Source organism: Scyliorhinus canicula, chromosome 2, assembly GCF_902713615.1.
Source record: "Scyliorhinus canicula chromosome 2, sScyCan1.1, whole genome shotgun sequence".
NCBI classification, from domain to species: domain Eukaryota; kingdom Metazoa; phylum Chordata; class Chondrichthyes; order Carcharhiniformes; family Scyliorhinidae; genus Scyliorhinus; species Scyliorhinus canicula.
In genome coordinates this window covers 166,053,737-166,078,150 of record NC_052147.1, presented here as the reverse complement: position 1 = coordinate 166,078,150, position 24,414 = coordinate 166,053,737, and the positions used below count along the sequence as shown (strand labels likewise).

General features: G+C 46.5%; 1 protein-coding gene across 2 annotated transcripts in view; it reads right to left on the bottom strand.

Annotated features, from left to right (window-relative positions):
• The window catches only part of idh1 (isocitrate dehydrogenase (NADP(+)) 1), a 74,885-nt gene that overhangs the window by 6,527 nt on the left and 43,944 nt on the right, over nucleotides 1-24,414 (bottom strand). For both annotated transcript variants that reach the window (XM_038788694.1, XM_038788693.1), the window contains exons 4-6: nucleotides 19,269-19,374; nucleotides 1,740-1,917; nucleotides 1,158-1,309 (exon numbers count right to left, since the gene is read on the bottom strand). In XM_038788694.1, coding sequence (XP_038644622.1) covers nucleotides 1,158-1,309; nucleotides 1,740-1,917; nucleotides 19,269-19,374 — 436 coding nt within the window. The remainder of the gene's footprint in view (nucleotides 1-1,157; nucleotides 1,310-1,739; nucleotides 1,918-19,268; nucleotides 19,375-24,414) is intronic.

Genomic DNA, 24,414 nt, shown 5'->3' with positions numbered 1-24,414 from the left:
GCAATTTTCTCAATAATTCTTGGACTTTCTAAAGAATTTGTTAATCTATTTCTTCATCTGTTGGATTAATTTGAAAATGGTGGGGGCGATTCTCCAATATTGGGCCCAAGTGTTCGCGCCGTTGTGAACGCCGTCGCGTTTCACGATGGCGCGAACCGGGCCCGGGTACGACAGATACGGCACTGGAGCGGCTCACACCGCTCCAGCCTCCTTACGCGGCGCCAACCCGTGCATGCGCAGTTTTTTTTAAGAACAGTACAGCACAGAACAGGCCCTTCGGCCCTCGATGTTGTGCCGAGCAATGATCACCCCACTCAAACTCATGTATCCACCCTATACCTGTAACCCAACAACTCCCCCTTAACCTTACTTTTTAGGACACTACGGGCAATTTAGCATGGCCAATCCACCTAACCCGCACATCTTTGGACTGTGGGAGGAAACCCACGCACACACGGGGAGGACGTGCAGACTCCGCACAGACGGTGACCCAGCCGGGAACCGAACCTGGGACCCTGGAGCTGTGAAGCATTGATGCTAACCACTATGCTACCGTGCTGCGCAGTTGGGCCGCGCCAACCTGCGCATGAGCGGGGGACTTCTTTAGCGCACCGGCCCCGACCAACATGGGGTCGGTGTTCGGGGGGGGGGGGGGGGGGGGGGGGGGGAGGGGGGGGGGGGGGGGGGGGGGGGGGGGGGGGGGGGGGCCTGTGATCGGTGGGCCCCGACATAGGTCAGACCCCATCGGAGCGCCCCCCCCCCCCCCCCCCCCCCCCCATAGGCCGACCCCAGCCGTTCCCGCAGAGTTCCCACCGGCAGCGACCAGGGGTGAATGGCATCAACGGGACACTGTCGTATCGGCACGGCCGCTCAGTCCATCTGGGCCAGAGAATCGGCGGCCCCGCCGGCGCAAATGGCACCGATTCTCCGCACCTCGGAGAATCGCGCCAGCGTCAGGACGTGGTTGCGGCGATTCTCCGGCCCGGCGCGGGGCTCGAAGAATCGCCCCCGATAAGTCTGGAATTACAAGAATATTTTTGAATTTGCAAATTCTGATAAATAAACATTAGGCTAATCGACAAATTCATCAGTACAATTAGCTGTTTACTATACATTATCAAGCATAATCTATCAAAAATAAATGTAGTTGCAATTACCTTGTGCTATAGAATCAGATTGTACATCACCATCGTAATTCTTACAGGCCCAAATGAAGCCTCCCTCAGATTTTAATGCTTGAGCTACCATGTCATCAATTAGTCTGTGCTCATACCAGATTCCTTTAGCCTCAAATTGTCCTTTATATTGTCTGCAAAGAGACAGCAATTCTTAATTAGACAATAACATATTCATGGCCGGAAAAAAAGATGCACAATTAGCATTCTGACCTCAACAGCTTTACCATAAAGTTAAGATTTCCAAATATTTATATTTACACTGCTCTCCTCTTTTTAAGTACCAAAATGTTGTCTTCTGCCACTGTGTTTCTTACTAGTTTGGTCCACAGCTGCTTTATGGATCACTGCCATTGTATTATGATCATGTTTCTTGTTCACCAATCAAGGAATTACATGAGCAAGTGAACCTCAGTCCAAAGTGCCCATCCTCTTTTGTAACTGAAGGAGCTTCAAACAGTAAGATTCCTTTGCAAGCAAGTAAAACAATGAAGTAGGAGAAAGGTGATTGGTGCAGGGATGGCAAGAAAAACATTTCTCAAATGGTTATTTCAAAAACGTTACTTTTCATAGATTTCCTGGAATATGTCCTTGAACCGTCCATCATATCTCTTCAATATGGTATTCTTTGTGCTCATGTATAACGGCCAACCTTTGGCAAGAGCTTGCTGGAAGGAGCTATGAGCGAAGTCCCTAATAGAGGAGTCAGTGTTGTACATTCCCAAAGCAACTCCTCCCCCATCTGAAACAGAAAGCAGTTTCAGTGACCTTTTTTACAAAGCTGCATGTAATAAAAGAAACATCACTTCCGGTGGTGGCAATGAGCTGAACGGTATAACGAAAGGTAGCTCTCTTGGGAACTTCAATTTAGGCCCTTGTAACTCATCAAACGGACACAAAACGAAACAAAATCCCCCATCCTCATTGTCTCCTCCAAGCACAGTAGCATCGTGGATAGCACAATCGCTTAACAGCTCCAGAGTCCCAGGTTCAATTCTAGCTTGGGTCACTGTCTGTGCGGAGTCTGCACATCCTCCCAGTGTGTGCGTGGGTTTCCTCCGGTTTCCTCCCACAGTCCAAAGATGTGCAGGTTAGGTGGATTGGCCATGCTAAATTGCCCTTAGTGTTGGGTGGGGTTACTGGGTTATGGGGATAGGGTGGTGGTGTTAACCTTGGGTAGGGTGCTCTTTCCAGGAGCCAGTGCAGACTCGATGAGCTGAATGGCCTCCTTCTGCATTGTAAATTCTATGACTACGATAACAACTAATCAAGGAAATATCATCAAACCAGCCACAAAGCCGGGAGAGAAGAACCCCAACCTCAGAGCGAGGACATGCGAAGCATGGCGGATCAAACAGGGTTCCCAACACAAACACCAGCCACCCATCGATAGAGTAGTTGTTGGAGCTTCTTTCAATAGAGCTCCAGAAACACGGGGATATTATAAAAGGACCTCATGTCGACCATGGAAACTACTCTGGCCCCCGTTAAAGAGGTGTAGAACAGAACAAAGCAGAGAATGGGGACCCAGGAAGTAACGGTGTAAGACCAGGCAAAAACGGCCACTGACCAGAGCGAGCAGATCGCCTCGCTCGAGGCTAAGGTGGCAAGGTTGGTAACAACCCAGAAAGTGCTCACGGGGAAGGCTGACGATGAGGTGAACAGGTCCCACCGTCAGAACCCGAGAATTACCGAGCTACCCGAGGGCACAAACCCAGCAGTGCATGTCGCGAAGAAACCCTGGAAGCTGATCAGAAGCGAAGGCTTCGCAAAACCCCTAGAGGTGGACCGTGTCCACAGGTTTGTGCTTCGACAAAGTTCCAAAACAGGAGAACCTCTGTGGGTAATAATTACAAAACTACGCAAGTTTCAGGACGAAGAGCGGGTGCTAATCTGTGCGAGGAGAATGCGGTTGTGTAGATGGGAAGGACATACAATCCGCCACAGGTCGCACTGGGGATGGTTCCATTTCAAAAAAATCATGGCTGGGATCCCCGACCGAGACTCCCACCGACTCATCATGGGGGGGGAGACTTCAAATGTGTACAGGACCCAATGACGGACAAATCCAGCTCCAAATCAGGGAAACAATTGGTAATGCCACAGGAACCGAACACTTTTATGGAACAAATGGGGTGGGTGGGCCAATGGAGGTTCAGCTATCTGAGGGAGAAGGAGTTCTTCTTCCAGGTTCACAAAGTATATTCCCATATCAATCTCTTTGTAGTGGGCAAATCGGTGCTTCCAGTGGTAGTAGGGGCGGAATACTCTGCTATGGTAATCTCGGACCACCAACACTGTGATTGGCGACAGGCCATAAGTCAGAGGAGGAGAATTAGGCCATTCAGCCCATCAAGTCTGCTCCACCATTCAATCATGGCTGATATTTTTCTCAAGTTCTCTGAGAAGGTGACTGAACAGGTAGACGAGGGTAGAGCAGTTAATGTGGTGTATATGGATTTCAGTAAAGCGTTTGATAAGGTTCCCCACGGTCGTCTATTGCAGAAAATACGGAGGCTGGGGATTGAGGGTGATTTAGAGATGTGGATCAGAAATTGGCTAGTTGAAAGACAGAGGGTGGTGGTTGATGGCAAATGTTCAGAATGGAGTTCAGTTACGAGTGGCGTACCACAAGGATCTGTTCTGGGGCCGTTGCTGTTTGTCATTTTTATAAATGACCTAGAGGAGGGCACAGAAGGTTGGGTGAGTAAATTTGCAGACGACACTAAAGTTGGTGGAGTTGTAGACAGTGTGGAAGGATGTTGCAGGTTACAGAGGGACATAGATAAGCTGCATAGCTGGGCTGAGAGGTGGCAAATGGAGTTTAATGTAGAGAAGTGTGAGGTGATTCACTTTGGAAAGAATAACAGGAATGCGGAATATTTGGCTAATGGTAAAATTCTTGGTAGTGTGGATGAGCAGAGGGATCTCGGTGTCCATGTACATCGATCCCTGAAAGTTGCCACCCAGGTTGATAGGGTTGTGAAGAAGGCCTATGGTGTGTTGGCCTTTATTGGTAGAGGGATTGAGTTCCGGAGCCACGAGGTCATGTTGCAGCTGTACAAAACTCTGGTACGGCCGCATTTGGAGTATTACGTACAGTTCTGGTCGCCTCATTATAGGAAGGACGTGGAAGCTTTGGAACGGGTGCAGAGGAGACTTACCAGGATGTGCCTGGTATGGAGGGAAAATCTTATGAGGAAAGGCTGATGGACTTGAGGTTGTTTTCGTTAGAGAGAAGAAGGTTAAGAGGTGACTTAATAGAGGCATACAAAATGATCAGAGGGTTAGATAGGATGGACAGCGAGAGCCTTCTCCCGCAGATGGAGGTGGCTAGCACGAGGGGACATAGCCTTAAATTGAGGGGTAATAGATATAGGACAGAGGTCAGAGGTGGGTTTTTTACGCAAAGAGTGGCGAGGCCGTGGAATGCCCTACCTGCAACAGTAGTGAACTCGCCAACATTGAGGGCATTTAAAAGTTTATTGGATAAGCATATGGATGATAATGGCAGAGTGTAGGTTAGATGGCCTTTAGTTTTTGACTTCCCATGTCGGTGCAACATCGTGGGCCGAAGGGCCTGTACTGCGCTGTATTGTTCTATGTTCATCCCCATTCTCCTGCCTTCTCCACATAACGCCCGATTCCCTTATTAATCAACAACTTATCTATCTCTATCTTAAAGACACTCGGTGACTTAGACTCCACAGCCTTTTACAGCAATCAGTTCCACATATTCACCATCCTTTGGCTGAAGAAATTCCTCCTCATTTCTGTTTTAAAAGAATGTCCCTTCAGTCTGAGGCTGTGCTCTCGGATTTTAGTTTCTCCGACTAGTGGGAACATCCTCTCCACGTTTACTCTATCTAGGCCTCTCAGTATTCTGTAAGTTTCAATGAGATCCCCCTTATCCTTCTAAACTCCATCGAGTACAGACCCAGAGTCCTCAAGGAACAGAGAGCGAGTGCAGCTGAACATGTGGCTACAGGGCTATTGCAGGAGGGAAGGCTTCAGATATGTGGATCATTGGGATGCCTTATGGGGAAGGTGGGACCTGTACATGAAGGATGGATTGCACCTAAACTGGAGGGGCACCAATATCCTGGTTGGGAGGTTTGCTGTAGCTCATTAGGAGGATTTAAACTAGTTTGGCAGGGGGATGGGAACCAGAGCTATGGATCAGAGGATAGGGTAGCTGTTGAACAGGCAGAAATAGTATGCAGCGAGTCGGTGAGGAAGGATAGACAGTTGATAGGGCAAAGTTGCACTCCGTGGAATGGGTTAAAGTGTGTCTGTTTCAATGCAAGGAGTGTCAGGAATAATGGAGATTAACTTAGAGCATGGATCAGTGCTTAGAACTACGATATTATGGTCATTACGAAGACATGGATTTCATAGAGGCAGGAATGGTTGTTCGATGTTCTGGGGTTTAGATGCTTTAAGAAGAATAGGGAGGGAGGTAAAATAGGAGGCGAGTGGCACTGTTAATTTGCGAGTGCATCACAGCTGCAGAAAAGAAGGTAGACGTGGAGGGTTTGTCTACTGAGTCAGTATGGGTGGAAGTCAGAAACAAGAAAGGAGCAGTCACTGGGAGTTTTCTATAGACCCCAAATAGCAGCAGAGAGATAGAGGAACAGATTGGGCGGCAGATCTTGGAACGGTGCAGAAGTAACAGAGTTGTTGTCAAGGGTGACTTCAACTTCCCTAATACTGACTGGAATCTCCTTACTGCAAATGGTTTGGATGGAGCAGATTTTGTCTAGTGTGTACAGGAAGTATTCCTGACTCAATATGTAGATATGTCGACTAGGGGGTAGGCCATGTTGGATTTGGTGCTTGGCAACGAACCAGGCCAGGTGTCAGATGTTTCGGTGGGAGAGCATTTCGGTGACAATGACCACAACTCCTTGACCTTTACCATAGCCAAGAAAGGGAATAGGAACAGACAGTATGGGAAGGTATTTAATTGGGGGAAGGGAAATTATACTGCTATTAGACAGGAGCTGAGGAGCATAAAGTGGGAACAGTTGTTCTCAGGGAAATGCACAACAGTAATGTGGGGGTTGTTTAAGGAGCACTTGCTGCAAGTGCAAGATAGTTTTGTTCCACTGAGATGAGGAAGGAATGGTAAGGTGAAGGAGCATTGGATGACAAGAGAAGTGGAGCTTCTAGTCAAGAGGAAGAAGGAAGCTTACTCAAGGTTGAGGAAGCAAGGATCTGGCACAGCTCTAGAGGGTTACAAGGTAGTCATGAAAGGAACTCAAAAATGGACTGAGGAGAGCTAGAAGGGGGCTTGAAAAAACCAGGCGGGAAAATCCCCAAGGCATTCTACACTTAAGTGGGAAATAAGAGGATGATCAGAGTGAGAGTAGGGCCGATCAGGGTTAGTGGAGAGAACTTGTGCCTCGAGTCTGAGGAGATAGGGAGGCCCAAAATGGATATTTTGCTTCACTATGCACTAGAGAGAGAGGGACCTTATTGCTCAGGAGAACAGCGTGAACCACGTTAATAGACTCAAATCGGTTGATATTAAGAAGGAGGTGTGCTGGAAATTTTGAAAATCATCAGGATAGATAAGTTCCCTGGGCCTGACGGGATATACCCAAGGTTACTACAGGAAGTGATGGAGGATATTGCCACGCCGTTGGCGATGATCTTTGCGTCCTCACTCTCCACTGGAGTGGTAGCTGATGATTGGAGGGAGGCGAATATTGTTCCTCTGTTCAAAAAAAGGAACAGGGAAATCCCTGGAAATTACAGACCAGTCAGTCTAATGTCTGTGGTGAGCAAAATGTTGGAAAGGATTCTGAGATAAGATTTATGATTATTTAGAAATACATAGTATGACTAAAGATAGTCAGCATGGCTTTGTGAGGGGCAGGTCATGCCTCAGAAGCCTCATTGTATTCTTTGAGCATGTGACGAGACACATTGAGGAAGATCAAGCAATGGATGTGGTGTATATGGATTTCAGTAAGGCAACTGATAAAGTTCCCAATTGTAGGCTCATTCAGAAAGTTAGGGAGCATGGGATACAGGGAAATTTGGCTGTCTGAATACAGAATTGACTGGCCGAAAGAGGACAGCGAGTGGTAGGGTTGGAAAGTATTCCGCCTGGAGGTCGGTGACCAGTGGTGTCCTGCAGGGATCTGTTCTGGGACCTCGGCTCTTTGTGGATTTTATAAATGACTTGGATGAGGAAGTGGAGGCGTGGGTTAGTAAGTTTGCCAATGACACAAAGGTTGGTGGAGTTGTAGATAGTGTCGAGGGCTGTTGCAGGTTACAATAGGACATTGACAGGATGCAGAGCTTGGCTGAGAAGTAGCAGATGAGTTCAACCGAGATAAATGTGAAGCGATTCATTTTGGAAGATCGAATTTGAATGCTGAATACACAGTTAAAGGCAGGATTTCTGGAAGTGTGAAAGAGCAGAGGGATCTTGGGGTCCACGTACATAGATCCCTCAAAGTTGCCACCCAAGTTGATGGGGTTGTTAAGAAGGCATATGGTGTGTTGGCTTTCATTAACAGGGGGATTGAGTTTAAGAGCCACGAGGTTTTGCTGCAGCTTTATAAAACCCTGGTTAGACTACACTTGGAATAATGCGTCCAGTTCTGGTTGCCTCATTATAGGAAGGCTTTGGAGAGGGTGTAGAGGAGATTTACCAGGATGCTGCCTGGACTGGAGGGCATATCTTATGAAGAAATGTTGAGGGAGCTAGGGCTATTCTCACTGGAGCGAAGAAGGGTGACTTGATAGAGGTGTACAAGGTGATGAGAGGCATAGATAGAGTGGATAGCCAGATACTTTTCTACAGGGCTGAAATGGCTGTCATGAGGGGACATAATTTTAAAGGTGATTGGAGGAAGGTATAGAGGAGATGTCAGAGGTAGGTTCTTTACACAGTGAATAGCGGGTGCGTGGAATGCACTGCCAGCAGAGGTGGTGGAGTCAGAGTCATTCGGGACATTTAAGCGACTCTTGGACAGGCACATGGACAGCAGTAAATTGAAGGAGTGAAAGTTAGGTTGAACTTAGATTAGGATAGATGGTCAGCACAACATAGTGGGCTGATGGGCCTGTATTGTGCTGTACTGTCCTATGTTCTAACTGCACCTCATATGACAAATCCTTAATTCCAGAGATCATTCTTGTGAACCTCCTCTGGACACTCTCCAAGGCCAATAAATCCTTCCTTAGATACAGGGTGCGAAATTATCACAATATTCCAAATCGGATCTGACCAGAGACTTATACAGCCTGAACAGTACACCCCTGCTCTTGTATTCTAGCTCTCTCAACATGAATGTGAACATTATATTTGCCTTCCCCACTGCCGACTGAACCTGCACGTTAACCTTAAACTCTTGAACTAGGATTCCCAAGTCCCTTTGTGCTTCTGATTTCCGAAGCCTTTTCCAATTTAGAAGATAGTTTATGCCTCTATTCTTCTTTACAAAGTGCATTACCTCAAATTTTTCCACATTGTATTCCATCTGCCACTTCTTTGTCCACTCTCCTAGCATGTCCAGCTTCTGCAACTTCCCTGCTTACTCAACACTACCTGTCCCTCGACATATAATTGCATCATCTGCAAAATGTAGCAACAATGCCCTCAGTTCCTTTTTCCAGATCATGAATGTATATCGTGAATAGCTGTGGTCCCAACACTGACCCCTGCGGAACACCATGTCACCGGCTGCCATCCTGAAAAGGACCCCTTTATCCCCACTCTCTGCTTTCTGCCAGTCCGCCAATCCTCTAGCCATGCCAGTACCTTGCCCCTAACACCATGGGCTCTTATCTTATTTAGTAGCTGCCTGTACGGTACCTTGAAATCCAAAAAAAATCACGTTCACTGGTTCTCCTTTGTCTAACCTCCTCGTTACCTCCTCAAAGAATTTTAACTGATTTGTCAGGCATGACCTCCCCTTGACGAATCCGTGCAGACTCAGTCTTATTTTACCATGCACTTCTACACACTCCCCAATCTCATCCTTAACAATACTCTAAAATCTTACCAACAACCGAAGTCAGGCTAACTGGCCTATAATTTCCTGTCTTCTGCCTCCCTCCCTTCTTAAACAGGGGGGTTAGATTATATACTTTCCAATCCTCTGGGACCCTCCCTGCCTCCAGTCTGGGTGATTTACCCACCTTCAATCCTTTCAGTTTCTCCAGCACCTTCTCCTTAGTGATGACCACAACACTCACCTCTACCCCGGACTCTCTTCAAGTTCTGGTATCTTACTGGTGTCTTCCACTGTGAAGACTGATGCAAAGTACCTACTCAGTTTCTCTGCCATTTTGTTGTTCCCTATTACTACTACGCCAGCCTTATTTTCCAATGGTCCAATATCTATTCTTGCCTCCCTCTTACCTTTTATATATCAAAATAAAAGTCTTGTAATCTTCTTTTATATTACTAGCCAGCTTACATTCATAGAATCATAGAATTTACAGTGCAGGAGGCCATTCGGCCCATCGAGTCTGCACTGGCCCTTGGAAAGAGCACCCTACTTAAATCCACACATCCACCCTGTCCCCGTAACCTGGTAATCCCACCTAACCTTTTTAGAGACTAAGGGCAATTTAGCACGGCCAATTCACCTAACCTGCATATTTTGGACTGTGAGAGGAAACCGGAGCACTTGGAGGAAACCCACGCAGACAAGTGAAGAACATGCAGACTCCGCAGAGACAGTGACCCAAGCCGCCCGTAGATTTAATTCCTTAGCCGGGAATCGAATCTGGGCCGAGGCATTAAGAACACCAAATCCTAACCACTACAACACCAGGGGAGCTGATCACTAATTCTTTAGTATTGTTTACCTGCAATCTCTGCATATTTCATCTTTTCCACCCTTATTGCTTTTTTAGTTGTCCTCTGCTTGCTTTTAAAGGCTTCCCAATCGTCTGTCTTCCCACTAATCTTCATCACATTGTATGCTTTTTATTTTGCTTTTATGCTGTCCTTGACTTCCCTTGTCAGCCACGGTTGCCTTGTCTTCCCTTTGACAAGTTTCCTCCTCCTCCTCCTCGGGATGAATTTCTGTTTTGCCTCCCGAATAACCCAAAACTCCTGCCAATGCTGTTCAACTGCCTTCCCTGCTAGGCTCCCCTTCCAATCTACTCTGGCCAGCTCCTTTCCTCATGTCTTTGTAGTTACCTATATTTCAATTGTAAAACCATCACATCTGATTCCAGTTTCACCCTCTCAAACTGCAAGGTGAATTCATATTGTGGTCACTGTCCCCCAAGGGTTCCCTCACCTTAAGTTCCCTAATCAAGTTTGCCTCATTTCACATCACCAAATCCAGAATTTCTGTTCCCTAGTGGGCTCTACGACAAGCTGCTCCAAGAAACCCATCTTGTAGACATTACAATTCCTTCTCTTGGAATCCACTACCAACCTGATATTCCCAGTTCTTCTGCATATTGAATTCTCCCATGATAACTGTAATATTGCTTTTCATATGTATTTTCTATCTCCTGATTTATTTTCTGCCCCATATCCTGACTACTGTAAGAGGGCCCATACATAACTCCCATCAGAGCCTTTTTTCTTTTGCAATTCCTCAACTCTACCCACACAGAATTTACGTCTTTCGACCCTACTTCACTTCTCGCTATCAATTTAAATTCATTTCTTACTAACAATGCAACCCGCCCCCTCTGCCCATCTGCCTGTCCTTTCGATAGGACACATATCGTTAGATATTTAGAATCAACCCTGATCCCCTTGCAGCCATCCATATCTCTGTGATGCCCACAACATTATACCAGCCAACTTCAATGCGCAGCATGCTCATTTTGTATACTGCGCGCATTTAGATACATCACCCTCAGTCCAGCGTTGACCGACCTCTCTTCTCATAGTTGTCCCCTTCATTGCTGGACTGAATCATAGAATTTACTGTGCAGAAGGAGGCCATTCGGCCCATCGGTTCTGCACCAGCCCTTAGAAAGGGCACCGACTCAAGCCCACGCCTCCACCCTATCCCTGTAATCCAGTAACCCACTTAACCTTTTTGGACACTAAGGGCAATTTAGCATGGCCAATCCACCTAACCCGCACATCTGATTCCTGCCGCTTTCTACTGTTTGTTCTATTCAGTGATCTGGAAACTTTACTAACCTCATTTTCTTGTTTTTTTTTAAAATCTAGAGGTGATGTCAGGGAAGGCAGTACAACGCTCCTCCAGCAGAATGTTTGAGGTGAGAGACGCCATCAGTGTCCCTGCTGATTTCATCTGTGGGAAGTGCACCCAACTCCAGCTCCTCAAAAACCGTGTTAGGGACCTGGAGCTGGATGAACTTCGGATCATTCGGGAGGCAGAGGGGGTCATAGATAGAAGCTTCAGGGAGGTAGTTACGCCAAAGAATAAAGATAGATGGGTGACGGTGAGAGGGGCTGGGGGTAAGCAGTCAGTACAGGGATCCCCTGTGGTCGTTCCCCTTAGTAACAGGTATACCGCTTTGGATACTGTTGGGGGGGGGGGACGACTTACCAGGGGTCAGCCATGGGGTACAGGTCTCTGGCACAGAGTCTGTCCCTGTTGCTCAGAAGGGAAGGGGGGAAAGGAGTAGAACATTAGTCATTGGAGACTCCATAGTGAGGGGGATAGATAGGAGATTCTATGGGAACGAGAGAGACTCGCGGTTGGTGTGTTGCCTCCCAGGTGCCAGGGTCCGCGATGTCTCAGATCGTGTTTTCGGGATCCTTAAGGGGGAGGGGGAGCAGCCCCAAGTCGTGGTCCACATAGGTAGGAAAAGGGATAGGGATGTAAGGCAGGAATTCAGGGAGCTAGGGTGGAAACTTAGAGCTAGAACAAACAGAGTTATTATCTCTGGGTTGTTACCCGTGCCACGTGCTAGCGAGTCGAGAAATAGGGAGAGAGAGCAGTTGAACACGTGACTGCAGGGATGGTGCAGGAGGGAGGGTTTCAGATTCCTGGACAATTGGGGTTCATTCTGGGGTAGGTGGGACCTCTACAAACGGGATGGCCTACACCTGGACCAGAGGGGTACTAATATCCTCGGGGGGAGGTTTGCTAATGTTCTTTGGGAGGGTTTAAACTAGTTCAGCAGGGGATTGGGAACCTGAATTGTAGCTCCAGTACGCAAGAAGCTGAGAGTAGTGAGGTCATGAGTAAGGTTTCAAAGTTGCAGGAGTGTACCGGCAGGAAGGAAGGTGGTAAAAAGTGCGTCTACTTCAATGCCAGGAGCATCCGGAATAAGGTGGGTGAGCTTGCGGCGTGGGTTAGTACCTGAGACTTCGATGTTGTGGCCATTTCGGAGACATGGATAGAGCAGGGCGAGGAATGGTTGTTGCAGGTGCCGGGGTTTAGATATTTCAGTAAGTTCAGAGAAGGTGGTAAGAGAGGGGGAGGGGTGGCATTGTTAGTCAAGGACAGTATTACGGTGGCTGAGAGGACATTTGATGAGGACTCGAATACTGAGGTAGTATGGGCTGAGTTAAGAAACAGGAAAGGAGAGGTCACCCTGTTAGGGCTTTTCTATAGGCCTCCGAAAAGTTCCAGAGATGTAGAGGAAAGGATTGCAAAGATGATTCTGGATAGGAGCGAAAATAACAGGGTAGTTGTTATGGGGGACTTTAACTTTCCAAATATTGACTGGAAACACTATAGTTCGAGTACTTTAGATGGATCCGTTTTTGTCCAATGTGTGCAGGAGGGTTTCCTGATGCAGTATGTAGATAGGCCAACAAGAGGCGAGGCCGTATCGGATTTGGTACTGGGTAATGAACCAGGACAGGTGTTAGATTTGGAGGTAGGTGAGCATTTTGGTGATAGTGACCACAATTCGATTACGTTTACTTTAACGGTGGAAAGGGATAGGTATAAACCGCAGGGCAAGTTATTGCTGGGGGAAAGGCAATTATGATGGGATGAGGCAAGACTTAGGATGCATCGCCTGGAGAGGAAAACTGCAGGGGATGGGCACAATGGAAATGTGGAGCATGTTCAAGGAATAGCTACTGCGTGTCCTTGATAAGTATGTACCTGTCAGGCAGGGAGGAAGTGGTCGAGTGAGGGAACCATGGGTTACTAAAGCAGTTGAAACACTTGTCAAGAGGAAGAAGGAGGCTCATGTGAAGATGAGACGTGATGGTTCAGTTGGGTCGCTTGAGAGTTACAAGTTAGCTAGGAAGGCTCTAAAGAGAGAGCTAAGAAGAGCCAAGCGAGGACATGAGAAGTCTTTGGCAGGTAGGATCAAGGATAACCCTAAAGCTTTCTATAGGTATGTCAGGAATAAAAGAATGACTAAGGTAAGAGTGGGGCCAGTCAAGGACAGTAGTGGGAAGTTTTGCGTAGAGTCCGAGGAGATAGGAGAGGTGCTAAATGAGTATTTTTCGTCAGTATTCACACAGGAAAAAGACAAAGTTGTCGAGGAGAATACTGAGATACAGGCTACTAGACTAGAAGGGCTTGAGGTTCATAAGGAGGTGGTGTTAGCGATTCTGGAAAGTGTGAAAATAGATAAGTCCCCTGGGCCGGATGGGATTTATCCTAGGATTCTCTGGGAAGCTAGGGAGGAGATTGCTAAGCCTTTGGCTTTGATCTTTAAGTCATCTTTGTCTACAGGAATAGTGCCAGAGGACTGGAGAATAGCCAATGTTGTCCCCTTGTACAAGAAGGGGAGTAGAGATAACCCCGGTAACCATAGGCCAGTGAGGGAAAAGTCTTGGAAAGAGATATAAGAGATAGGATGTATAATCATCTGGAAAGGAATAATTTGATTAGAGATAGTCAACATGGTTTTGTGAAGGGTAGGTCGTGCCTCACAAACCTCATTGAGTTCTTCGAGAAGGTGACCAAACAGGTGGATGAGGATAAAGCAGTTGATGTGGTGTATATGGATTTCAGTAAAGCATTTGATAAGGTTCCCCACGGTAGGCTATTGCAGAAAATACAGAGGCATGGGATTCAGGGTGATTTAGCAGTTTGGATCAGAAATTGGCTAGCTGATAGAAGACAAAGAGTGGTGGTTGATGGGAAATGCTCTGACTGGTGTCCAGTTACTAGTGGTGTGCCACAAGGATCTGTTTTGGGGCCGTTGCTGTTTGTCATTTTTATAAATGACCTGGAGGAGGGCGTAGAAGGATGGGTGAGTAAATTTGCAGATGACACTAAAGTCGGTGGAGTTGTGGACAGTGCAGAAGGATGTTACAAGTTACAGAGGGACATAGATAAGCTGCAGAGCTGGGCTGACAGGTGGCAAATGGAATTTAATGCAGAAAAGTGTGAGGCGATTCATTTTGGAAGGAATAATAGGAAGGCAGAGTACTGGGCTAATGGTAAGATTCTTGGTAGTGTGGACGAGCAGAGAGATCTCGGTGTCCATGTCCATAGATCCCTGAAAGTTGCCACCCAGGTTGAGAGGGTTATTAAGAAGGCATACAGTGTGTTAGCTTTTATTGGTAGAGGAATTGAGTTTCGGAGCCATGAGGTCATGTTGCAGTTGTACAAAACTCTGGTGCGGCCGCATTTGGAGTATTGTGTGCAGTTCTGGTCGCCACATTATCGGAAGGATATGGAAGCATTGGAAAAGGTACAGAGGAGATTTACAAGAATGTTGCCTGGTATGAAGGGAAGATCATATGAGGAAAGGCTGAAGGACTTGAAGCTGTTTTCGTTAGAGAGAAGGTTAAGAGGTGACTTAATTGAGGCATACAAGATGATCAGAGGATTAGATAGGGTGGACAGTGAGAGCCTTTTTCCTCGGATGGTGATGTCCAGCATGAGGGGACATAGCTTTAAATTGAGGGGAGATCGATATAGGACAGATGTCAGAGGTAGGTTCTTTACTCAGAGAGTAGTAAGGGCATGGAATGCCCTGCCTGCAACAGTAGTGGACTCGCCAACACTAAACGCATTCAAATGGTCATTGGATAGGCATATGGACGATAAGAGAATAGTGTAGAGGGACTTTAGAAGGGTTTCACAGGACGGTGCAACATCGTGGGCCGAAGGGCCTGTACTGCGCTGTAATGTTCTATGTTCTAAAGTCTTCATCATTTACCTGAACTCTTACTTTCTCCTTTAACTTTGATTTTCTAATTTTCCAGACAACTGAAGCCCCCCCCCCCCCCCCCCCCATTAATTAGTTTAATGGATCCAGCCATCCTCATCAACAAGGCGTTCTTCAAAAGGATGTCACAAGCCATCGATGGGTATGTAACGTGCAACCAAAATGGGGAGGTCTCACCCTCCACATTCTGGGAGGCACTCAAGGCGGTGATATGGGGAGAAGTAATAGCGATTAGGGCACATTGGAACAGGAAGGAGAGCGCAGATAGGCAACGGCTGATCGGCCCCATATTGCAAGTGGGTCGGTGGTACTCCATGGCCCGGACGGTGGTACTGCCGGCGAAGAGGAAAAAACTACAAATGGAACTTGACCTGCTCTCCACCGAGAAAGCAGTGCACCAGATCCGCCAGACATGGGTGATCTTTAATGAGTATGGAGACAAGGTCAACTGCCTACTGGCTCACCAGCTGAGAAAGCAGGCAGGATGAGGGAGATAGCACAGGCGAAGGACAGGAGCAGTAAGATGGTCACAGAGCTAGGTAAGATCAACGAGGCTTTTGCGACCTTCTATTGGGAACTATACACCCGAGCCTCCGGAGCGGGACTCAAGGATGAAACAGTTTCTTCATGAGCTGCATATATCATCCATGGGGGAGAAAACGAAAGAGAGACTGGAACCACCACTAGAACTGGGCTAAGTCAAAGGGAGAATCAACTTCATGCAATCGGGAAAGGCACCGGGACCGGACAGATTCTCGGTAGGCTTCTACAAAGCATTTTGCGGCAGCACTGGCCCCGCACTTGCAGGAGATGTTCAATGATTCGCTGTCGAAGGGGGCCTTGCTGCCCATGCTGATGGAGGCCTTGACATTGCTGATTCGTAAAAAAGACAAAGACCTGACTGAGCGCAGGCCATACCGAGCCATCTCACTCCTGAACACTGATACCAAAGTCCTGGCGAGGCGACTGAAAAGTTGCGAGCCAGAGGTAGTCGCGAAGATCAGACCGGGCTTTCTCAAGGGCAGACAGCCAACAGTGAACACCAGACACCTGCTGAACGCCTTCCGGAAAGGAGGCACATTAAGTGATCATCTTCCTGGACGCAGAGAATGGAGGTACCTCATGGTGGTACAGGAATGGTTTTGGTTTGGGCCAGGGTTAGTCTCATGGGCGAAGCTACTGTACTGCGCTTCCACAGCGAGCGTACAGAAAAACACCACCAGCTCTGAATACATATGGCTGCACAGAGGCTTGAGGCAGCAATGCCCTTTATCCTTGTTATTTGTCCTGGCATTTAAGCCATTGGCTATCGCTCTCAGATCAGCGAAGGGTCAGAGAGTAATTCAGAGTGGAGATGGAGCACAGAGTGTCTCTCTATGCGGATGACCTGCTCCTCCACATCTCAAACCCCTTGCCAGCATGGGAGGAATAATAATAATAATAATAATAATAATACACTCCTCAGTGAGTTCAGAGCTTTCTCAGGTTACAAACTTGAGCAAGAGCGAAATCATCCTCTATGATGATTAGAATGATGATCTGATATTAGAAGTCAGTCCAGTAGGGTGTAGCTGGGGGAATTTTGCGATCTCCTTGCAGAGAAAGTTCCTTAGTTGCATGTACCGTAGCTTGTTCCCTTTCCGGAGCTGGAACTTCTCTGTTACTTCCCCCAGGGTCGCTACTCTTTAGTTCATGTAAAGGTCACCTATTGTCTGTTCCCTTTGTCCTGTCTCTACTTTTTAAAGGAAGCATCTATTGTTGCAGAGGGGAATTTATATTTTTGCACAGGACATTGCACCCAGGTTGAAATGGTGCCTGAGCTGATTCCTCCTCTTCTTTCCCCCCCCCCCCCCCCCCCCCCACCCAACAAAGATTAGTTTGTCTTATTTTTCTGAAGGACTTGGGGATGAAGATTGGGAGGGATCTGAGCAGGAAGAGGAATTTTGGCAGCACATTCATTTTGTTTGTCTGCAGTCTTCCCACCAGGGAGAGCGAAGTGAGTCCCGGCTCTGCAGGTCTCTCTTTACCTCTTCCACCAGACTTGGGTTTTGGTTTGGGCCAAATTAAATGGCCACTTCCCCAGCTCTGCTTCTCCCTGCTGCGTGTTCACGAGGATGACTTCTAATATCAGATGAACTAGGGGAGGGTAACTGCTCTGATAGGTACAGGCGAATGCTAGAAGAGGCACTGGAAAAGTGGGAGGAGGAGCTGGGCATGGAGATTGGGGAGGGGGGGGGGGAGGACTCTGGATCGAAGCACTACACAGGGCAAATTCCACCTTCTCATGCGCAGGGATGAGCCTATCACAACACAACTAAAGGTAAAGCACAGGGTACACTTGACCAGAACACAAATGAGGGGGCTCTTCTCAGAGGTGGAAAGCAAACGTGAACGATGCCAGGGAGGTCCGGCCAACCACATCCAAATATTCTGGTCCTGTCCTAGACCTGTCAGGTACTGGATCGCCTTGTTCAAGGCCATATCCAAGGTTGTATGGGTGAGGGTGGAGCTATGCCCGTTGGTGGCGGTCTTCAGGGCATCAAAACAGCCAGTGCTCTTTATGGGAGGAGGGGCAGACACCCTAGCCTTTGCCTCCCTGATCGTTTTCCGGAGACTCCTGCTCAGCTGGAGATCAGCAGCATCACCCAAGGCCGCAGACTGGCTGCTCGACTTAGCAGAATTCCTCATATTGGAGAAGATAAAATTCACCATTACAGTATTGGAAGAAGGATCCCACAATACATGGAAGCAACTTACCAACCTGTTAGAGGACGTGTTCATGACCAGCAACCAATAAGGGAAGGGTGTTGGGGAGCAGGGAGGGGGAAACAAACTAGACAAAGGGAAAGAAAAAGGGGGGGGGGGGTTAGGAAAAGGTGAGAGGGAGGTACCATCCAGAGAGCAAGGGAAGTAGTTGCAGAGAAACCAAATATACCGAGGAAAAGTAAACCCATAGGGACGGCCACGGCAAACAATAACTGAGTATGCCTTTGAGATTCAAACATACTATCTCCCACCGATATGTTTGAATACCAAGGGGCAAAACGTACGATTGTAACAATCAATTAATGTTAATATGCCTCGTCTGTGTATGTTTCCAAGGTGTTCATACCGGTTTTATTTTCCTTTTTTCATTGTTTCCCTTTCCTTCTTGTTACAAATACATACGAAAGCCAATAAAAAATATTCCAAAAAAAATAAAAGTAATATTTTGTCTTTGTCATAATTCATAGAATCCCTACAGTACAGAAGGAGGTCTTTCGGCCAGCGAGCCTGCACTGACCCTTGCTCCGAAGAGGATCCTACCTAGACCCAATCCCCCGCTCCTATTCCTAACTTTTGGGCAATATTAGCATGGTCAATTCACCTAACCTGCACATTTTTGGATTGTGTGAGGAACCCAGAACGCCCAAAGAAAACCCACGCAGATACAGTGAGAACATGCAAACTCCACACAGATAGTCACTCAAAGCCGAATTGAACCCCAAATCATTGACGCAATGAGGCAGCAGTGCTAACCACAATGCCACCCATAATTGTTTTTGGATCTTACACCTATTCAAAAGAACCGTTCAATTTCTAGATCATCTTTCATCCCACTCCTTTCCAGTTTACGAGTGTAAAGATGAACTCAATTTCTAATCATGCAACAGTGTTGAATATTTTTTTCCTCCCTCCAGGATATCAGTGACCTAACAATTAACCTATTTTATTTTCATGAGCTCTTCTCAATTGTATGCATTATTCTCTTGCCTTCTACATCTATCCTAACCAGGTTATCCCATATGTACACATTGGGGAATGGATTATGTTATTTTGTTTCTTTCAAAACATAAAAACTGCACAGGCCGTGATGTTGTCAGTGTAAGATGCTTGTGTGTCAATCTTATCTACCATTTAAGCATTAACAGTTACTGCAAATTTGAAATCCAGCACAACCTACTCAACTTAAAGAATTATTTAACATGCATATTGCAAAACGGGTAAAAGTACAGATTTCATAAAGCACGCATCTTCTTCTCATCATGCAAACCTTACCTATAAAATGATGAACAACATATGTGACAGGCTCCCCAGCATTTTCAGGTATGTATCTAATTTCAACGGTACCAGGACCAGGTACAACAAAGTCCGTAGCTCTATACTGCGGATAAAATAAATATTTATGAGCAAATTGGAATCAAAAACATAACTGTTTACGCTTTAAGTTGTGCAAACCACACTCAGTAGGACCATAGGAGCAAGAGTAGTCCATTCAGCCCCTCAAGCCTGCTCTGCCATTTTACTGGATCATAGCTGATCTTCCACCTCAACGCCATCCTCCTGCACTATCCCAGAATCCCTTAATGTTATTGATATCTAGAAATCTAACAACCTCTGCTTTGAACATACACAATGACTGAGCCTCCACAGCCCTCCAAGGTATAAAATTCCAAAGATTTAGCACCGCATGACTGCAGCCTCCCTCTTACTCGGAGACTTCCATCCCTGGTTCTAGACACCTATCCGGGGAAACATTCTTCCTGCATCTACCCGGCCGAGCACTGTGAGAATCTTGTATATTTCAATTAGATCATTCCTCATTTTTCTAAACTCTAGAGAATATAGGCCCAGTCTCCTCAATCTTTCCGCAAAGGGCAATCCCGCCATCACGGAGGCTAGTCTGATGAACCTCTGTTGAACTCCCTCTGTGGCAAAGCATATCCTTAAATAAGGAGACCACAATTGCACACAATACTCCAGATATGGTCTCACCAAGGCCCTATACAACTGCAGCAAGACTTCCTTACACCTGTGCTCAAATATCTTTTCAATAAAGGCTAACATACTATTTGTCTCTCTAACTCTGTGTTGCAATTCCATGTTAGCTTTCAGTGACTTATGAACAAGAAAACGTGTTTCTTTGGACATCAACATTTCCCAAACTCTCCCCATTTAAGAAAAACTCCACATTTCTGTTTTATCTATCAAATCTAGCTCCAATAGTGATAAAAGTTCATCTAAGGAGCATGACTGTGTCCTGAAACACAACGTACAAGTAATTCTCCCCCTCCCTGATGTGTCTCAGTTTCTGACGCTCAGACTCCAGCTCATCAACTCTGAACCCAAGGCATTTGCATCATCAACCAGGATTCAGTAATCACCACCCTTTGTCTCAATTGGTGTTGTTAACTCATTGATTTTATTCTGAATGTTTCATACATTCGGATACAAAGCCTTTTGTTCTATTTCCCTACTCTTTTTGATTCTTTGATGCAATACGACGTTAACACGTTCTGCCCCTCATTTTATTTTCTGTTAACCAGCCTCATCATTAACCCGAACTCCTACCTTCGATTTTCTAAATTTCCATGCAACTGAAACCCACCCCTCCCTTCACCCGCTACTATTTAAAGCCCTAGTATTCTGGTACGCCAGGACTCTGATCCCAGCATGATTCAGGTGAAGACCATCCCACCTGGACAGCTCCCTCCTTCCCCGGTACTCGTGCCAATGTCCCATGAATTCAAAACTATTTCTCCCACATTAATCTTTGAGCTATGCCTTTACCTCTTTAATCTTATTGACCCTGTACCAAGTAGCTTGTGGCTCAGGTAATAAATTACTGTTTTTGTTCTGCTTTTTAATTTAGCCTCGAGGTGCTCATATTCCGTCAGCAGAAACTCTATCCTTGTTCTACCTATATTGTTGGTACCCATGTGGGCCACTTCCAAGTTCTTCTGCAGCCCAGATGAGATACCACGACCCAGAGCACCAGGTAGGCAACAGAACCTTCGGGACTCAATCCAGAAGAGGGTCTATGCCCCTATCTATACTGTCCCTGATTAAGACTACATTTTTCTTTTCTCTCCCCACTTGAATGGCTCCCAGTACCATGGTGCTGTGGTCAGTTTTCTCATTGTTTGGACAAGAGCGTGGATGAGCAATGAGTAAGAATCTCAAACCTGTTAGACAAGGGCAAAGGCTCCTGAAACCCTACCTCCTGGATCCCTCTACCTGCCTCACTCATAAAAACACCCTCCTGATCACTGGCAGAATTCATTTTTTAAAATAAATTTAGAGTGCCCAATTTATTTTTTCCAATTAAGGGGCAATTTAGCGTGGTCAATCCACCTACCCTGCACATATTTGGGTTGTGGGGGTGAAACCCACGCAAACACGGGGAGAATGTGCGAACTCCACACGGACAGTGACTCAGAGCTGGAATCGAACCTGGGACCTTGACACCTTGAGGCACTAGTAACCACTGCGGCACTGTGCTGCCCACCAAATTCAAGTTAATCTAAGGGGTGTGTGACTATCTCCTGAAATATAGCGCACAGGTAATTCTCCCCTTCTCTGATGTATCGCAGTGTCTGAAGCTCAGACTCCAGCTCATCAACTCTGAACCCAAGGAATTGTCATCACAATTGGAACAAGAGAAAAAGTTGCCAGAACTGTAGGGCATACAGTCAGAGTCCTATCTCAGACGTGGCATATGTGTGGGTAAAGCAGGAGGAAAGAGGTCCTGGAGACTAAGAGCATCCAGCTAACATGGGCCTATTTCACACAGATTTTGGGATCTCCAGTGAAGAGGAGCACCAGAAAAGGACAGAGCTAATGCCACAGGCAACAAGGCATCAGCAACCCAATGGGCAGAGATGTTAGCCTTCGGTGGGGAGGGGTGTTGCGGAGGGAATGCACAAGAGGAGATTACCCACCATAGAGGGTTTACCAATTGAAGCTCAGCTACCTTCAAAAACCTGAGCGGTAGACTCAATAAAGCCCCTGCAAATGCAAGGAGACCATCATAAGAACATAAGAACATAAGAACTAGGAGCAGGAGTAGGCCATCTGGCCCCTCGAGCCTGCTCCGCCATTCAATTAGATCGTGGCTGATCTTTTGTGGACCTGAACACCATAACCCTTAATCCCTTTATTCTTCAAAAAACTATCTATCTTTACCTTAAAAACATGTAATGAAGGAGCCTCAACTGCTTCACTGGGCAAGGAATTCCATAGATTCACAACCCTTTGGGTGAAGAAGTTCCTCCTAAATTCACACATAGAGTGTGTGAAAAAATGGACAACAAACGGAGTACAATGGAAAATGATGAGCACCTAATGTGGCACTGAAGGTCACCGTGATGTTGATTTTTATATGACTTAGGATCATTCCAGAGATCCACTAAGTAGTGGTGAATTACTCCATCAAGGTGGTCCTCAATGGCTTGGTCAAGAGGGCCAGCCAATACATCCAATTCAATATTGATCTGGCTAGTCCTGCTTAGGGGGCTATAGGGTTTGAGGCAATTGCTGTATTCCATCCCTTTGCAACATATAATGAACTGGAGGTATATTGCCATCTACGCACCACCCACTGACCAGCCTGCAGTCTTCATCATCAGGAAAGGCTTCCACACATTCAACAAACAACAGGGGCGGGATTCTCCATCCCACTGCACCAGTTTTCTGATGCAGCCCCACGCCGGCGCAACGGAGAATCTAGACAGCAGAGAATCCTGCCCCTGGCCTTCGACAACCAGATGTCCTTTCTGCAGGTATTTTCAAAATTCCCAGGAAGCAGAACTAACAACAATATACCAAGGTATCTGCATACTTCTCAGGCCCACGTGTACTTTCAAGTAATGGATACTTTCAAGTAATAGGTGGTAAGTGATACACACTGAAAATATGGCCAGTAACACCTGTGAGGAATTCTATTACTCTACAGAGGAAAGGTGCAACACATTCAGTGGACAAATCATTCGACCACTGGGCGGGCCAGATACCTATGACGATGTGATTCAGAGGCGACCAACATTATTGCCTAGCAATGGTCTTGTATATCATGGTGATGTGGTCTACAACCTGGTACTGTTGAGGGGGAGAGGCTTTGAATAATGGGAATATTGTGCAGTGTGATGCTTCCTCCAATGAGGAAATGGAGGAAGATGATGAGCAGGCAGAGAATGCTAAGGAATCTCAGGAACCATAGGCAAGGTTACAAGAGATAGGAAAAAAATAACGCTCAACACATGCTAATACAGATATATTTCACATGTTCCTTAATGACCTATAGTGCGTTAGCGTTTATTAACAGAGGGCTTGAGTTTAAGAGGGTTATGCTGCAACTGTACATGACCCTGGTGAGACCACATTTGGAGTATTGTGTGCAGTTCTGCTCACCTCACTATAGGAAGGATGTGGAAGCATTGGAAAGGGTGCAAAGGAGATTTACCAGGATGCTGCCTGGTTTGCAGGATAGGTCTAATGAGTAAAGATTGAGGGAGCTAGGGCATTTCTCTTTGGAGCGGAGGAGGATGAGAGGCGTCTTAATAGAGGTTTATAAGATGATGAGGGGGATAGATAGAGTGGACGTTCAGAGACTATTTCCTCAGGTGGATGTAGCTGTTGCAAGGGGGAATAACTATAAGGTTCAGGGTGGGACATGTAGGAGGGATGTCTGAGGTAGCTTCTTTACTCAGTGAGTGGCGAGGGTGTGGAATGGACTGCCTGCTGTAATTGTGGAGTTGGACACTTTAGGAACTTTCAAGCGGTCATTGGATAGGCGCATGGAGCACACCAGAATGACAGGGAGTGGGATAGCTTGATCTTGGTTTCGGACAATACTCGGCACAACATCGAGGGCTGAAGGGCCTGTTCTGTGCTGTACTGTTCTATGTTCTAATTCATTGCAGTTCGATAAAATTTCAGCGCTCTGCAACCCTGTTGCTTCTTCCATCATTGACATTAACTTGCATCTAGTAAAATGCTAGATGACAGCATGGGGAACATATTGACCTCATTGAGTGTCGTCCCACCCATCAGACCCCATGACGGTGCCAGGTTTTTAAAAATTCTTTCATGGATGCTGGTGTTATTGGCAAGACCAGCATTTGGTGCCCGTTCCTAATTCCTTTGAACTGAGTGGCTTGCTGGGCTACTTTAGAGGGCAGTTAAAAGTCAACCACATTAGAACATAGAACAGTACAGCACAGAACAGGCCCTTCGGCCCTCGATGCTGTGCCGAGCCATGATCACCCTACTCAAACCCTACTCAAACATTGCTCTGGTTTGAGAATCACAAAGGCCAGAGCAGGTATGGATAGTATATTTCCTTTTCTAAAGAGCATTACGTGAACCAGATTGGGTTTTACAACAATCAATAATAGTTTAATGGTCGTCATTACTGAAAATAGTT